Below are 18,256 nucleotides of genomic sequence, written 5' to 3' on the forward strand. Positions count from 1 at the left end.
CTTTTTTTTAATTGAATATTTCCGGCGTACTTAGTTCATAACAGAGAGAAAACATATCACGATCGAGCAAAGAAAATATAAGTCAGCTTAAAAAAAAGTGACCATAATTGAGTTTCAAAAAGTGGTATAAGAAAAAATCAGTCGTGGTCAAAACAAAAAAAAATAAGTTAAAAATACTACCGAACGTAATTTTATGTGCTATAGAGCAAATTAAATTCGAGGCCAAACACGTCTAAGCACTGTTATTTATATAATATATATTTTAAAGAATCAGTTTACTCACTTTTTTTCTTGCATAAATCCTCCTCCCCCCCTAAAAAAACATAAAAATTTCTTATTTCTACCCCCCTATAAAAAATTAAAATGAAAAAAACATTAATCCGTTTTAGGCGCGATAGCAATAAATAATAATAAAAAATTATATGTTTTAAGGTTTATCGATTAATAAATATAATACATTTATAGTATATTTTTGTATCAAGCGGAAGCGTTAAAAGAACAATAGAGAAAAAAAAGTAGCCATAATTATAGAAGTTAAACGAATACTCATTGAATCGAAATTATATATTGATCAGAGTAAATATCAGATCTGGTAGAAATTAAATAAATTAGCACCAATGAAATCCCATGAAAATGTTTGCTATTATAGCACCTCCTTTTATTAGAATACACTTAGTTACCACGGTCCTTCATTAAGGGGTCTAAACAAATTAGGGGTACACCGCTGTCTGATAAAAAGGCGTTTAAATAACTTGACTAAAGTAACTTTTGGATCAAGAGTAAACTTTTTTCTCCGTAACTGTATTTAGCTCTAGCAATGGCAGCCATTAGAGATGACGAAATAAAAGGCTGCAATAGAAGATCAATAGTATACACGAAACTATAAATTTAGGTTAAATTTGAGAAATTGTGACATTTTCGTGATAAAACCAATTTTTAGACCCCGTCACTCCCCAACTCAACTTTTCTTTTACTGAATCCCCTCACTTAAGAAAATTTTGGAAGGTGCCCTTTTGCCCTAGTGTTTAATTTCTGGTACAAATCTGTAACTGATTGCTCATTAGACTTAGCAGATTCGTCAAAGCACCAAAAACAGATGAAAAGCATGAAAAATACGTTCAAAAAAAGTAATGTAATATATATAATACAAATTAAGAAATTACTATCAGGGGATTGGGTAAAAACAGCAGATCCGTTCACAGTGGAATCCAAACAATAGATAGACAACATTATCAGGGAAGCGCCAACAGTAATCTCTAAGGTAAGCAAACAAGGGCACACATTCACAAAACTGTATTATGCAGGGGGAGGGGAAGAATTATTTCGTTTTTTTTATGAAGAAATATAAACTATATTTTGTACGATCTAGTGGGTAGGGCATTTTCCTCCTTATTCAGTTTATCTAAACAATACAAAAATCTAGACAAAGTCCCCCTCCGCAATAGGCACTCCGTGAAAGAAGAATAGAAAAAGCACCATAGAAAGTTACCGTGAGTAAGGATTAGAGCCAAAATCAGTTACTAAATGACATTTCTGATTTATCCAAAGGAACTGGCTTCAGCTTATAGTCTTACAAGCTTCATATAGTCTTTGGTCTGTGCTATTTATAGTTCAAACTTGGTAAACAAGAGCGCAAACTGAATTTCTAGCCAAAAAAAAAACAGGTTATTTCAACAGCACCAACAACTTTCTCTTGGCACCAATTGAAAAGAATCAATTACGCCCACGGGTAGCTTACGCACCACGGGTCACGCGGGTAACGGACAACGTAAAGCTTGGTAACTATTAGGCAGTTTACCAACAAGCTACAGCTTTTTCGTCATCACTGACACATTTCGGTGCACGGTAATTGCTCTATGCAGCTGACTAAATGCAGGTGTCAGAGGACGAAAAAAAAACTAAATAATATTTGTTTTTTAACTATCTTTGCGAATAATCATTTTAGGCTAAAAAAAAAACTCCATCCATTCTATAATTCATTCTCGTATTTAAATACTTTACATTAAATTCTTTATTATTTATTAATTCTTTTTTAATCATGTATTAAATTCTTTATTGCTGTTGAACGTATCATAGATTGTTAGTTCAAATAACCCTGAAAAAATTATTACAAATTTTACAATAGAACGTTTTCACGTAAAAGCACACGCTTTAGTGACTTATAGCAAATTTCTCCAGCAATTGACACCTTTTTTGGTATCATTGACGCATATCTGGCGCACAAAAAATGAGAAAAACGATTTTTTTTTGGAAAACCAATTTAGCTGATTAGCTATTTTTGCGAATAATTATTTTACGCCAAGAAAAAATCCCTATGATTTTGTTTTTAATGAACATCATATTTTAAAAAAAATCGTTTTGTGGCACGATTTTGTCACGTGTAGCTTGTCGGCTGGTGAAAAACCTCACATTTTAAACACCTGACACACAGCGCCAACGAACGTAGCAAAATTTTTGACGCTGTGACCCTAAATTTCGGTTCCCGTTGAAGCGGATTTTTAGTGCAAAACGGCTTACTAAATCAGGTTCTAGAAGCCCAGTAAAACATTCAAAGGACTGTTATGAAGGGCTAAGTGTTGTTTGTCAAATGTTAATAAAAATTCCTGATAAATTCGATTAGTTTCTCTGTTACTTGCAATTTTTTGGTTATACAAAGGTTTTAATTTGGTTATACAAAGCTTTTAATTCAGAATAAATCGCAATTTTTGATTATTCAAAGCTTTTAATTCAGATAATCGCATTAAAAGCTTTTAATGCGATTCTCAACGACTCAGTAGATTCCAATGTAGCCGTTGAACTCTTGTGGCGCATTAAGTTGCAGCAAAAAACGGAGGAACTTTGACGAATCGAGCGAAAACCGCCGTTTTTGCGTGAAATCGCATCAGTGGTAAACCAGGGTAAGGTAAACAGGTAAAAAAGGCGATCCGTAACCACAGACAAAATGGAAATGCACAAACAGAAAGACAAATTTCTAGGAAATGTAAAATAATCAACGAGAGGCTAAAACACCTTTTTCATCACATAAAACACCCCTGTACACGACATCAGGGTTAAAAAAAAAACTTTTAAAACTTTGGTATATAGCTACTTCGGAAATGCCCTGAAACGATTCAATGCAACCCGATTCAAATTAAAAAAGTCTAAATAAAATATTCAGTTAAATGAAGTAATTTATGAATATTTTCTTTTCCGCAATAAATATTGGTTGAAGAGCAGCAGCCATTAGCCTTATAAATTTTTATACCATTTACTAATACAAAATTAAAATGGTGATTGGAGCTCTAAAATAGGTTAATGAATTCTTGAGTAATATTTTACAATTAAGAAATAAACAAATAACAATTAAAAAAGATACACTAAAACTATAAAAATAAAAAAGTGTAAAATCAAGGTCATATAATTTCTTGCATTTCAAATAAGCTTTTTATTAAATATTTTCGGACTTTAATAATGAAAGAAAAATCAATCGCCAATCAGCTCTATTTAAATTCTATTTTAGCTATCACCCAGATGCCGAACACTTATAGATTTTCTCGTAAAAAAAAGTATCACCACAGGAAATAATTTCTATTTAAAGATATGACGCAAAATTAATTAAATATGTTAAAGTTATCAACAAAATTAATTTAAAATATTAATTAGTAACTCCAAAATAAAAATTACTTTAAAAATATTCTGAGAGTTTTTGGCGAAAAATGGTAAAGATGGTAATGCAATAAAAATGGTAAATACCATAAAATTACCATAAATACCATAAAATAATGGTAAAGTACCATAAAAATGGTAAAGATGTTTGGCATCAGGGCAGTGCTGGGACCGAACTGGAATATGACAAATAAAATGAATGGGTTCAGGTTGCAGACCTCAAGCATAACCGTTGTAGCAAATATCTCACTAAGGCACTCAAAAACAGGTAACAAACATATTCTGAGAACCATGGTTTACACGACGTGTATCTTTGTCTAGAATACCGTTATGGCAAAAGCCAGAAATTTGGCCCCACATGGCTATGAAACAAATAAAATTTGTTTTAAAACATTTCTATGATTGTTCGAAAGACTGTTGTAAATTCAGGGTGGTTGAATTTAAGTCTAATCCTCGTCCTTTTTATCCGGTTTGAGTTCCACAATTGCGTGAAGTTCTTCTGCCGTGTATCTAAAAAAATAAGAAAAAGAATGGTAAGGACCACAGAGTAATTACTTGTGAAAAAAATTGTGAATCAAAACTATTTTTACTGGCTTAAACTTTTGCACAGAAGAGCCAATCAGCTTGAATTAACTTTTCGTCAATTTTACTGCTTAAAATTTCACGCTTTGGCCTCCCTCGTGTGCAAATTCTCAAAGAGTAATTTTTTCTACTTTATCCCTTTAATTTTAAGGAGTGGATGTTTTTATAGCTATTAAAATTATAAAACCTTACAAAATTATTTATTAAAAATTATTTTTCGATTATTAAATAAGTAATCTAATATTTTTTTTCTTTTATATCTACCATAGAACTAAAAGCTAATTTTTAAGTACCCAATCCAGGCCAGATTTTAATTAACCTACAGAGAAGCAGAGCGAACAATTTTAAACAATCTTGTGATTCAAACACTTTTCTGCCATTTATTGGCTTCAGACTTCATACAGAATATTTTACAGCCAATCAGATTTTAAGAAATCATGTTTACTAGCATCTACAGAAAAAAAAAGGAAAAATAGGATTGACTCACCCCAGACGTAAAATAATGGGATTAAAGCGCATATTTTGGAACGAAATTATAGTTGACAGTCCAAAACCTATCAACAATCAATATCAACTGCGGAAGACCATGTATTTAGCTAAGAAAATCTTAAGAGTTTTGGAGGTAAGTCACGCGTCTGTAAGAACTGGTGAAAACGTAGCAAGCAGATACTAAGTACAGTACCATATTTATTTTGCAATAAAAAGCGAAGGAATCTAGGTAAAAAACTTTATAAGCCAAAAATGTATATAAATTTAGTATATTCTATCGATCTGATCAGTTGAGTATATTCTTAAACTAATCATTTTAAACAGAGAAAAAAAGAAGCCTAAAACGTAAAAAGCAGAGAAAGAAATCTCAGTTTGTAAGCCGCTAAGATAAGAAAATTTTAATGGGAGATTCAAAAGAAGTTTATTCGGGAAATGTAGATTTCAATCACATCATTTCGTTCATAGTAGATCGATTTAAAACCTTCATCAAGTGATATTGAACTGGATTGCAAGACGACAAAATATTTTTAGATTTGCAATAAATGTTTGGGTCTTCAAAGTATCAGCAATTTTATTAATCAAGGCTTTAGTCTTATGGAACCCATATGATAATATTTGAGTATATAGAGCATGATAGACTCATATAGACACTATAAAAGCTTTAGTTCCTAAAATGAGATTTTATAGATGGCAGGAATATTTTCTTGAGCGAAAATATTCTTTATACTCAGTAGCGAAAAGTTTCTTCAGAAATCACACTCAAAACGCTCGGAAACTAAAAATCCGTTTATTATTTAATGAAAATGGATAGTGGACAAACTCAATGCTTGAAAATGGATAAGGTGGGTTTGTTTCCGATGAACTTCTTTAATGAAACAATACTTCATTAACAAAGTGATTTAAAAACCAACCACAGTCCAATCAGGAGTTTCCTCCAAAGGGGAGAGAACAAAAGTCCCCTATAATCACCGCAATTTACTGCAAAAGGAAAAGATAAAAGAGGATACAATTCCTTTTTTGTAATGTTAACATTATCCCCATTTTCAACTGTTTACCCCCTTCTAAATTAATATGCTGTCTTATTTTAGTTCAATTTTATCCTTTCATATCTGTTGTTTTTTCTTCGATTTTGATCGACTTACTACATACCTTTAACGTAATTGACAAGCTTTTAATACATTTACTATATTTTAGCAGTTTTTTTTTTATCACACTGATCATTTCACTTTTTCTAATCTCCTTTTATTCTTGTTGAGATATATATTTTTTCGTTCTTGTCTTTTTGCAGCATTTTCAAACAGTTCGTGGTAACGAACTGTAAATAAGGAGCGACCCGGCTCAACAATAAGCGAAACTCTAAAAACGCGAATGTTGATACCAATAGATAAATCAAAAGAATAGGATTTTTGTGCTGATTTCAAATATATTACTTTCATCAAGTTTAGTCTTACCAACGACCCTGAGAAAATTTCGAAAAAAGGGGGAAACATCCCCTAAAAGTCATAGAATCTTAATGAAAACACAATCAGATTCAGCGAATCAGAGAACCCTACTGTAGAGGTTTCTGGGGGATCTTTTCATGGAGGAAGGGACATTTCTATGAAGGGGCGTGAGATTTCCCAGGATTATCTAAAAACAGATCAGAAATTAAACAAAACAAAAAAGTTTTCAACTGAAAGTAAGGAGCAACATTAAAACTTAAAACGAACAGAAATTATTACGTATATGAGGGGGTTCACCCCCAAGTCAATAGATTTGAAGAGAAATGCAAGCTCGGCAATGTTTGCTAGTAAAAAATATTTCCAAATTAAAATTATAAAATAAAGAACCGAAGCTATAAACATATCTTTGTCCGGAAGTTTTATGGATTATATTTTTGCCATAGTAGCATCTAAGACCTCGAGATATTTTTTCGCAGTTCATTTTTGGCAACCTTTCGGCAATTTCTTACCGAAAAAAGTTCGGCGATTTTCGGAAAGGCCAGTAAAAAAAAAGAGCTCATCAATTTTTGTTCTTGAAAGTTGTTTCCGAATTTAAACTTTATCTTATCAAACCAGACGAATTTGAAATACTTAACCTAATAAAATATATAGGTCATAGACAAATCTATAAACATATATTTGTCCGGACGTTTTTATGGATTATACTTTTGCTGTAATAGGAACTAAGACCTCGAGATATGTTTTCGCAGTCCATATTTTGGCAACCTTTCGGCAATTTCTTAACGAAAAACGTTCGGCGATTTTTGGAAAGGCCAGTAAAAAAAAAAGAGCTCAGCAATTTTTGTTCTTGAAAGCTATTTCCGAATTAAAACTTATCTAATTAGACAATTTTGAAATACTTACCCTAATAAACTCTGCAGGTCACAGACAAATCTATAAACATATCTTTTTCCGGATGTTTTATGGATTATGTTTTTGTCATAGTAGTATCTAAGACCTCGAGATAATTTTTCGTAGTTCATTTTTGGTTTATTCTTTCGGATTCCCCATCTTCTGGCAACTTCATCCGGATCTGACAGCTTAAATTCCCAACCATCACCTGTCCAACTAATAAAGCTCTGACAGGCTTTATCTGTTAATAACTCCAGCAAAAACTGCCAAAGCTGAATTGGCCCTGAGCCAGTAAAGCACGGCCCACCTCCAGGGGGTGCACCTGAAAAATAAAACGGGAAAATTAGTCCTGAGGCCTAAAAAAAGAGTCCTGATGACTAATAAAGAACAAGTCCTGGGATCTAATAAAGAATAACTCCTGAGGCATAATAAAGAATGCGTCCTGAGGATTAATAAAGAATGAGTCCCGAGGGCTAATAAAGATTTAGTCCTGAGGACTACTAAAGAATAAGTCCTGATGACTAATAAAGAATGAGTCCTAAGGAAAGATTCTTGTCAGACCGTCAAAAAAACTGAGAGCATATAGAGGTGTAGAGATTTTGCTAAGAATTTAGTAATATTAGAATTTAGTTAATTTAGTAAAATTACTAGAATTTCGCAATTTAGTAATGTACGAATTTAGTAACATGAAAAATCAACATGTAATATTTTCGTGATGTGTTTGTAGAGTTAGAGAAGGATTAGTTATTAGAGTATTATTCGTGGGGGAATATTCATGTCAAAATGTAAAAAAAAGAAAAAAGAATTTAACAATTTAGCAAATTAGAAGAATTTCGTAATTTGGTAATATAAGAAATTAGTAATATGAAAAATCCACACTGAATTCGAATGACATCTAATATTTTCTTGATATGTTTGTAGGGTTAGAGAAGGATTAGTTATTAGGGTGTTATTCGTGAGGGGATTCATGTCAAAATGTAAAAAAAAAAGAAAAATGAATCTAACAATTTAGCAAATTAGAAGAATTTCGTAATTTGGTAATATAAGAAATTAGTAATATGAAAAATCCACGCTGAGCATAATTCGAATGACATCTAATATTTTCTTGATATGTTTGTAGGGTTAGAGAAGGATTAGTTATTAGAGTATTATTCGTGAGGGGATATTCATGTCAAAATGTAAAAAAAAAGAAAGAATTAAACAATTTAGCAAATTAGAAGAATTTCTTAATTTGGTAATATAAGAAATTTGTAATATGAAAAATCCACACTGAGCATAATTCGAATGACATCTAATATTTTCTTGATATGTTTGTAGAGTTAGAGAAGGATTAGTTATTAGAGTATTATTCGTGAGGGGATATTCATGTCAAAATGTAAAAAAAAAAAATAAAAAAAAAAAAATAACAATTTAACAAATTAGAAGAATTTCGTAATTTGGTAATATAAGAAATTAGTAATATAAAAAATCCTCACTGAGCATAATTCGAATAACCATTTAACATGTTCGTATATTCGTGATACATTTGAGGAATAGTCTTGAGGAGAGATTCATGTCAAAAAAACTGAGAACACATAGAGCCATATAGATTTTGCTAAGAACTTGTAATATTAGAAATTTGATATAAGAAATCAATACTGAGCACAAATCGAATGACATCTAATATATTATATAATATTATACTACGATATCTAATATAATATATGCGTGATAGATGTGAATTTTACAGATATCACGTCACTCAAATATATTATAGCAAATTTGAATAGCAAATAACCGTGTTTCCCCACCCTTAAAAAGAAAACTGAAGAGAGAGAAAGAGAGACAGAGAGAAAAATCAGACAGAGAAACCAAAGACAAAGAGATAGGAACCAAAGCCTTATAAATCAAAGAAAATTGTTCTTTACGGTTTTGAGATCCTAAAATAGAGATAAACACTGAATTTTAATATTAGGAAGACCTGAAAACGAGCAACCAAACTTTTGTCAGGGTTTCACGTTGCTCAATAAACCCATTTTTTATTAGTATTGTTGAGAAGGGACTAGTGTAAAGTTATTTCTTATCATTTTTCTTTTTGTATTTTCATAGCATAAGCAAACAATTTGCAATGTCCCCAGAAATAATGCACGAATGGGAAACACGCATGGAAGGAGAAAAAAGAAAAGAGGCTTCAATTTCACTAAAAGACGCTGAAAAGGAGAGAAAAGGGAAAATAAAAGCGGACATTTTTTCATAAATAAGACGGATCACTAGAAGTTAATCTACAAGATGAATAAGAACTAAATCACCGAACAATCCTGAATTCAGCACAAAAATTCTGTAGGCTAATAAAACAAGAGCTTAATGAAGATCTAGCATGAATCAATCCAGTATCAAACATTAAATTCAGAAATTTCTTACGATCAATTTGAATTTTTTTTTGTTTCTAAAGAATTGACATGGAATATTCCTTTTCTCTTGAAGTATTCTAAGAAGAATAGTTTTGTAACGGAAAGAGAAAAAATGGAAAGAAGAATGATAAGAATCCCATCCACAATAAGATTTTACTAACATCGAGATTGATGCCAGTTCCAGCCAAACATTTTCATAGAATTTCCAGATTGGCTGAAAATACTATGAACAATTCTGATTGGTTCAAACTAGTGCTAGCTCAATCCCTGTATTAATTAAACCTCATTCCAAATGGGCCTTAAAATAATGCATATTTTTATTTAAAATCTACTATCACATGCGGAGAGCTTCGAGTTTTTCTTCAGTCAAAGTAAATTAAACAACAGAAACACGTCATCGCAAATCAACAAATGAGCTTCTCAATCAACAGGTGACACTGTTCCCACTAACTATCTTAGAAGAAGCAGATGAATTCCTTAGACCCTTAATAATTCTAACGATTTAAATCGGATACTGGTTCCAGGATCATTGATCAAGGTCCTTAAGATTATACCTGAAGTCTAGTCATGACGGGGTAAAGCTAACTGTAGAAGGAGCATCTGGAGCACTAAACTCACAATCAGTAAATTTTCCATTACTCACAAAACTTAAAAATACAGAAGGAAACAAAACAAACTGTAACACGTCAATAGATGAACTTAAATTCCTTAGAAGGAACAGCATCGGCACCAGAAAACGGCACGAATTCTTTAAATCCTTAACAATTAATCAATTTTAATTCGAATACTACTTCCATAGCCATTGATTCAAGGTAAGGTTACCCAGGATTTGAACTCAAGTTTGGTTGTGACAGAGATGAGATAACTCTAGCAGCAATGCTTCAGTAAATATTAGCAAAACTAGGAAATTTATCTTAAGCATTTAGCTCACAATAGCTCAAAATTAGCTCACAGTAGCTCAAAAGCTCATAATAATCACATCTTGAGCAATAGCCTATTCATTAAGCACCAGACCTAGGGTAAAGAAGGAGACCCAAAGGAAGGTTTAAGGATGGATTTATTTACTCCCAAAAACATTGTCAATATGTACCTTTCCATAATAATATCGAACCGTTAAAGTTCGAGTCGTTGAAGACCGGCAGTTTCGCTGAAGAAGGAGAGGGTCAGAAGGGCTATCAAAGATAATATTTCTGTCACCATCTTCTGAGAAGACTAGGGACCACAGACAAATTTAAAGTAATATCCCTTTTATATTAATTAGGACACATTAATTAGAACATATATATTAATTAATGCACACATCAAGGTCAGCCAACTTTGACCTAAGAAAGATTAACTGTCTGTCGCAAAATCTAAAAGAACTTCAAATAGACGGATCAGTCTTTCTGATCATCTTATCTTCAACATCAATTCAAGGATAAACAGGAAAACTACCAAAATTGTCAACCATTAGTACAGAATCCTGGATATAACTAATTGTAAGCGAAAAAGGTAGATAGAATATTACCAGGGTAAGCAGGCATCATAGATGCGTTAATAATTGGCTTTGTTTCCTGTGGACTATGCATGCCAGGACTATGAGATCCGTTCAAAAATGCAGGATGAGGCTAAAACAAAGACAAAAATCAATCATACGTTTGAGTATTTTTTTAATTGTTTAATTGTTAATTGTTTTTTTAATTGTTCACATTTTTTTAATTGTTGCACCAGACCAACTGTATGGTTAGATCAATCAAGCTTTCCATTCTTCTCTATAGTTCCCAACTTTCAAAAATAATAAAACAAATTTAAAAATGGGCAAATAATTGTTTGCTAAAATTTTGACTATTCACCATTGATGATGGAAATTTAAATTATTTGATCTTCTTATTTGTGTGTTTTTTTTTGAGTCCCTGTGTCTGGGATGGCCTCCGACGCCCCTCCTGCCCGATATTTATATATTTACTTATCTTTTATGAGTTTTTTTCTATTTTGTTTCTCTTTTACCGTATTATATTTTGAAATCATTATTACGATGAGATGTTGATGTTTTTTCTTATGTTTTTGCACGTCCCAGCCTTACGAGCTCTGCTCTCTGTTGGGGCATAATATTGTTTGTGTATTTTTTGAGTTGAATAAAGAAAAAGTTGAGTTAATGATGTTTGTACGTAATTAGGATTACCAGTTAACGTTGACATTACTGATATTAATTTCACTGGGATAGCACAATATTCTTAAAATTTGGTGACCGGGCAAAGCTTTCAGTTAAATTTTAACATTTTCTATTTTTGTTCTTTTCAGTGATAATTTTACTGACGTAACTGTGTTTAAGGACGGCACTGGAAAACCAGAAAAATGGACGTTGATTCTTATACCAAGGAAATGCGAATAGCTAAAAACTTTGTAACTGACATACAAAATATCCCGGATATCTTTCTATATAGAATGATAAATTAGGCAGATCTATTACTAGTAAAGTATAAAAATATTTATTATTATTGTTAATTAATATGCATGTATATTATATATTAATTATTATTATTATTTATTATATTTATATATAATTATTCATTATATTATTTATTATATATAATTAAAATATAAAACGTATCTATACATTCCGCTTAATATGATTAAAAGATCAGGCCTCGGTTCTCCTACACCCTCATTTCGATTGGTTTTCTGAGATCCTTCTTTCAGTGGTTTATTTCTAATCTTCATATACTTCAACAAAACCCATGGTTTCAATTTTTTTTTCGCCTATTTAGCTTAAAAAGTTTAGCTGTTTATTGATACAAGAAACAGTGAAAAAAACAACATATTCTTGGGAGCAGGCATAGTCTCTTCGTTTAGCTATATATCAAATACAACGTGCATCTTTTTCAGACACAACCACGCCCTGTTTTAACTTTTATTTTTCTGAAAAGTACCAAGGTTAAAAAGTATAAAAAATTCAAAGAAAAAGAAGGAGCGAAAACCAGTTTCCAAGTACGTTTTATTTTATGACTCCAATTATCAGATATAAACGAGAAATTTTCAATCATACTACAACTTTTGTGTGCATTATCCTCCTCCCCTCCCCCATGTTTCGTATTTAGTAATGTGTCGCTTCAATAAAAACAATATCGACAAGACCAACATTAAATGGTGCACTCAACAACACACAAAACAATCTCATTTTGCCTCATTCCTCCAATTTCAACTATCCCTTTTAAATTTCAGAAAGTGCCTAAGAGCATATAAAAATTGACCAACCCAGCCACATAAATTTATAGTCACATAGTCATTTCAATACGATACATTAATTCTTCAATATTAAATTTAACAAAGTATATCTTGACTCTAAGAGCCCAAACGTGAAAGTAAATACACTTTCAATTAATCGATGAAAGGTAAAAAGGTAAGCTTCAATTTTAAAATTTTAATTTAATTAAAAATTGTAAAATTTAAAGAATTAAATTTTAATTATGTTGAAAAAGGTAGCTTCAATTAACGGAAATATAGGGAGGGGGAGGGGAGTTGGAAGGGGTATAAATACTTTTTTCAAAATCCAAGGGGAGAGATTAATTTGTTGTTTTTTCAATGAAAATACCAAAAATCTGTTTTCCATGAAAACAACGAAAAATAAATTTATTTTAAATCTAGGGAGCGAATACCCCCTGTCCCCTCTCCATTTGACGTCAATGGGGTCAAAATTTGTGTAACAAATTGGCTAAGAGTCAGTACAAGGTCGTTGGCTTATGAAGATAAACCCTTTTTTATCTTATTATCTCATTCCTTATCTTCCGAAGCAATTTAAATATTAGGAAAATTATTGAGTTTTGTTTGGACTTAACAGCCATTTACCTCGTAATTATCTAATCGCCAACTGTAATGGCATACCATTAAACAATTGACAGTGCCACTAGCATTGCTTAAAACAGTACATAAATATATGACTTCCGAAATTCTTTAGAATTTGTCATTACAATTTACAGCATATAACGGACTATTACAACCCCTGACGGGCTACATTCTTATTTTTGAGTCGTCCAAACAAAACATACCATAAACACAGAAAAGACAGAAATAAAATAAAATTAAAACATAAAAAAAAAAACAATATAAAAAAGATTTTGAGAGGAAAGCTATGGTGATGGGTTGTCAGCAAGGCCGTATCCAGGAGAGGGGGGTTACCGTGATTGACCCCCCCCACACACACACACCACAAAATTTGTCCAATTCGTAAAAAGTAACAAAATACATAAAACCAAGTCAGGCACGTACGCAGGAATTTTTTTCGGGAAAGGGGGCCAAAACCTTCGAAACAGCAGATATAAAGTAGCACTTTTTTATTTAGTAACCAAATAAATGCAAAATAAATGCACGTATATCGAAAAAAACAGATTAACTTTAATCTGTAGTATTGTAGCGGATGGGGGAAAGGAGATTGAAGCCTCAAGAGTACGTTTTAGGCCCAGGTTATGTTCATAGCGATATAGAACCAGTGATTAATCTATTATATCCCACTGAAAGGGAAATTTTAGGGCTAATATTGCAATATGGGTGCTGTGGGGGGTAGTTCTTCTATTGCGAATACGTCGATTTTAATGAAAAATGGTAGTTTCCAAAATTGATCCTTTAAAAGCTGTACTTTATCCTGAAAAGAGGGGATAAACGCCCTAATATCAAGGATAATTCTATTTTGCTGTGGAAAGCAGACTCTCTTTACAAAAAAAAAAAAAAAAAAAAAAAAAAAAAAAATAACAGTACAATCGCTAATTACTTCAAAGAGGGTAAAACGTTAGACAGAAAATGGGTTAATAATTGGGCAGCGACTTGACCCGGTAATTGCATGCTGTAAAATCCCAAAAAAGGCCTCACACATGTATCTAAATTCTTAATAAACGTCCTAATTTTTGCCAGAAATCCCAAGAAACCATGGGGAAATTAAACAATAAAAAAAATTTTGGGGGACCTGGGCCCGAAGCCCCCCCCCCTCCTGCGTACGTGCCAGAACCAAGTTTTTAATGTGTTTGTAAAAATTTTCTCCATCCAGCTCAAAACAAAACTGATGGATACGGTCTTGGTTGTCAGGTTTTTTCCTTGCATAGAGGGCAAATGTTTTTCCACACCAAAGGACTAGACAACAGGTGGGGGATAACATAAATATAAGCGGAGAAACCCATAGCACGGAGGGGTTCTGATGGGGGAGTATTTAAGGACCATTCTTTAGCCAAAAGCCCCAATCTTTTAGCTTAAATCCCTTATTTTTCGGCGTTTTTTTTTTAGTAAAAAATATTTTCATTAAAAACTGTTCAAACAAACAATGCCCGATTTTTGTTCCTTATAGTCCGTCTCTTTTAGCCCAATCTGACATCCATCTAAACTCCCTTTAGTAAAGAAAAAGACATTTATTTTTTTTTAGTTCGAAACCCTTCAAAGGCCAAAATGACAACATCATCAACTAGAAGTTGTAATTCATTGTTTTCTGTTAAAGAACAGAGCTCTTAATCTATTTTTATTCGAGAAAAACTGCCTTCAATTTAATTTTATGAGACTAAATCTGGTTTAAAAAAAAAATTCTTAATAGATTTGAACGGTGTGCAAAACTAGTTTTATTTCAAGTACAGGAAACCACTCATAAAACTAATTACAAAGCTTCCAAGTTATCATGAGAAAAAGCCAAAAAATATCTAAGTTATTTAATACTTATGACAACTTCTTTTTTGACATAAAATACAAATATACGTTATGTCTCACTTATTCAGTCCATAAACCCATGGGAATTTTTTTTAGATTATTTAGATTTTTATTTTTAGATTCTTTAGATTAATTTTTAATTTTAGATTAATTTTTTAGATTAATAGATTTTTTAGATTTTTAGAATTTTTTTTAGATTTGCGTAAAATTTCAAAGCAGGATGTGGTATTTGGAAAGGGATTGCAATCAAAGGAAGAATAACAGAATAATTGTTATATTCGTGTCAACTGGAGTGCCGCCACAGACCCGAAGATCACCCTTGAGATAAAAAAAAGGAACACATATTTAATTCCTCCTTACAAGACTCATTGAGATGGACACATAGGACCAGTGGCGCCAATTAGAAGGGCAATTGAACCCTAGATTTTGAGAACTACTCTTTCTGGCAATTATATTGAAAAATAATTTTTTAGGCCATTGTCATTGAAAAAATCCATCCCCCAGGATTTGAAAATATTTGTCTCGTATCATTTTCATAAATTAGCCCCACTATATGAAAATTCGAAAATAATATAAAACTATATAAAAATTCGAAAATAATGACAAAAATTAATTAGAACCTAGTTTTCAAAATATATTCAAAATCTTTTTGGACTTTTACATTACCTAATCTTTTTAGCTCATTTTCCTCAGTTCAACGACTTTTTTCATTTGCGCATTTATAAATTAGATTAATTCGATATCTATTTTATGCAAAGGCCAATAAGTTTTTCGCTTCTTGTCTTCACTGTTGTTCATAGGTTTTTAAGACAAGAGACTCTATTGTTCATTCCATGTAGAAAATGAGTTAAAAGAAAATATACATGTATATATATATGTATATATATATATATATATATATATATATATATATATATATATATATATATATATATATATATATATATATATATATATATATATATATGTATATTTGATATTCATCGAGGGTCACTCCAAAGACTAGATAGGACTGTTCCCCTCTCAAAAGGTAGCTGTAAAAAAAAAATGATAAAATACTTATTATTAATTCACAAACTAAAATTTAGCTCATTTTGTTTCCTTACTTGATTATAGGGTGCCCAATTGATTTCAGCAGGTGCCCAATGATCAGAAGGAATATTCGTAAAACTTGGATCAAACTGCTGGTTCTGCTGTAGACTATTGCTGTATATACTTTCATTATAGTTGTCATATCTTCCTGCAAAACAAGAATATAACGCCATCTATATATTAAAAGTACCAAAAGTACCAACATCAAAACAAAATAAAATCTGCCCCTGGACCACTGGCAGGGCCATATCCAGGATTTTTCTCGTAGAGGGTGGGGGGTGTACAAAATGTTTTTTTGGGGTGTGGGTGTTTACAAAAAACTTGTTTACGTCAAAAATTTGTTTATATTCGTTTTTGTCACGTTTTTGCGAGTCGGACAAACGTTTCAGGATAGGGCGGGTCAAACCCCACCCTCCCTAGATACGGCCTTGACCACTGGACCCATCTTGAGCTGATTCATACCAGAAAACCAGAGCTTTTTTAAAGACTTTTCTTCGGATGTTTCAAAATTGTAAAATTTTATGACACTACCAAATTTTCACCAGTGCTGCCACGTTGAATCGGGAAAAAAACAAACATAAGTAGTTAGTTACAACTAACAACGCTTTTCAAATAGCCTTCAAGCACAACAACATTTGTTGTTACAACAAACAATATAATCTTATTTGTTGTCATGTGTTTTCAGCTTATTATTGCAAATTTTCCGCTCACATTTCTTTTCTAATTTCGGCTTCAGCATATACCAAAAACTGTGGAATTGCATATGGATGTACTTTTCACTAAAATAGATTCCCGGTTTTTTCATAAGCTTTCTTCGAATTCTCTTATGAGCTTTCACTTAACCCATCCAAGAAACAGATTGTATTTCCACTGTTTTTGGTACAAAAAGCAAGACATATAAAAAGAATTTTGGCAAATTCCCCCAGTGGATATTTAATATCTGTTAAGATCCCTGATAATTTCAGCTTACTATTCAATATTCTATTTCAAATACTTAATTGTATCATAAACATTTTTCGTGTGCAGTTTGTTAGCTGATGCGACATGCTTTTTATTTTGATGCAACCAATATGAAAGTGCGCTGTCAAATTTTTGGCGTGCCAGTGTGATCTGGGATTAGTTTCTTCAATATTTCTCAACTTACCAAAACAAGAAGAACAACTTGAAGAAACCCTTTTTGGCCAAACAATAAGATTAAGCATCAAAACATTGGACAACTCATATTTTTCAATTTTAAAAACTTCCTATTTTAATACTATTCATTTAGAAAGAAAGCAAAATCTTGCCGAAGATAGTTCTGGATTTTTAAAATACAATATTTAGTTATATGCATACATGTGTGCACATAGGTCTGACTGAGGGGGGTGGTGTCAGATTCTTTTCCACGGAGGAAGCAAACTGAAAAAATATAATTTTTCAGTCTTTCAGGGGCATGGAAGCGTTTAGACCCACCTCGGGTGGATGAGGGTTGGGAGGAGTTAATTCCCCCTGGCGTGCTTGTTCTGGATATGCATATAATATAAGGTCAAAACCAAGATTGGCAATAAACGTTTGAAGGACTTTTATATTAGCATTTCAGAAGTCCATCAGAAGCCCTTCATGTACTTTATAAAGTTTTAGTGTGAAATAATCGATTCTTTCTTAGGTCTATATACCGTTGCTAGGATATCACCAGAAAACAGAAAAAAACACTAACAAAACAAATGACAAGATGCTTTTTTGCCACTGTGGCACTGAGCCCTTAACACGTTTTTGTTGAAGTTAATTTGACTAAGCACATTCTAACTAAACTTCAGAAGATTTTCTATAGGTTACTCGAAGACTACGCAACTCTGTTTTATTTTAAGGGCTAGGTCCATACAACCCCCAAACGGTTGGAACTGATGACCAACACATTTCTACCCATGTAAAGACCCATTCTCAGTGAGACTTTGTTAATACTGAAATTTAGACATAGCTAATTTTGGTCACCGGCGTTTACCCCCAGAGAAATACCCCTCCTCCCCCGTGGAAAATAAGGCTTTCAAGATTTGAAAATTTTACTTGAGCTTTATTTTTCGCAGG

General features: G+C 32.1%; 1 protein-coding gene across 2 annotated transcripts in view; it reads right to left on the reverse strand.

Annotated features, from left to right (window-relative positions):
- Positions 1-1,334: 1,334 nt before the first annotated feature.
- Positions 1,335-18,256, reverse strand: part of LOC136029566 (protein C-ets-1-like) — a 148,012-nt gene continuing 131,090 nt past the window's right edge. Inside the window, exons 6-9 of one of the 2 annotated variants that reach the window (XM_065708054.1) lie at positions 16,207-16,340; positions 10,947-11,046; positions 7,062-7,371; positions 1,335-4,155 (exon numbers count right to left, since the gene is read on the reverse strand). In XM_065708054.1, coding sequence (XP_065564126.1) covers positions 4,092-4,155; positions 7,062-7,371; positions 10,947-11,046; positions 16,207-16,340 — 608 coding nt within the window. In that variant the 3' untranslated portion in view covers positions 1,335-4,091. The remainder of the gene's footprint in view (positions 4,156-7,061; positions 7,372-10,946; positions 11,047-16,206; positions 16,341-18,256) is intronic. The other variant, XM_065708055.1, reaches the window with a different exon arrangement.

The sequence above is a fragment of the Artemia franciscana genome, chromosome 7, assembly GCF_032884065.1.
Source record: "Artemia franciscana chromosome 7, ASM3288406v1, whole genome shotgun sequence".
NCBI lineage: Eukaryota > Metazoa > Arthropoda > Branchiopoda > Anostraca > Artemiidae > Artemia > Artemia franciscana.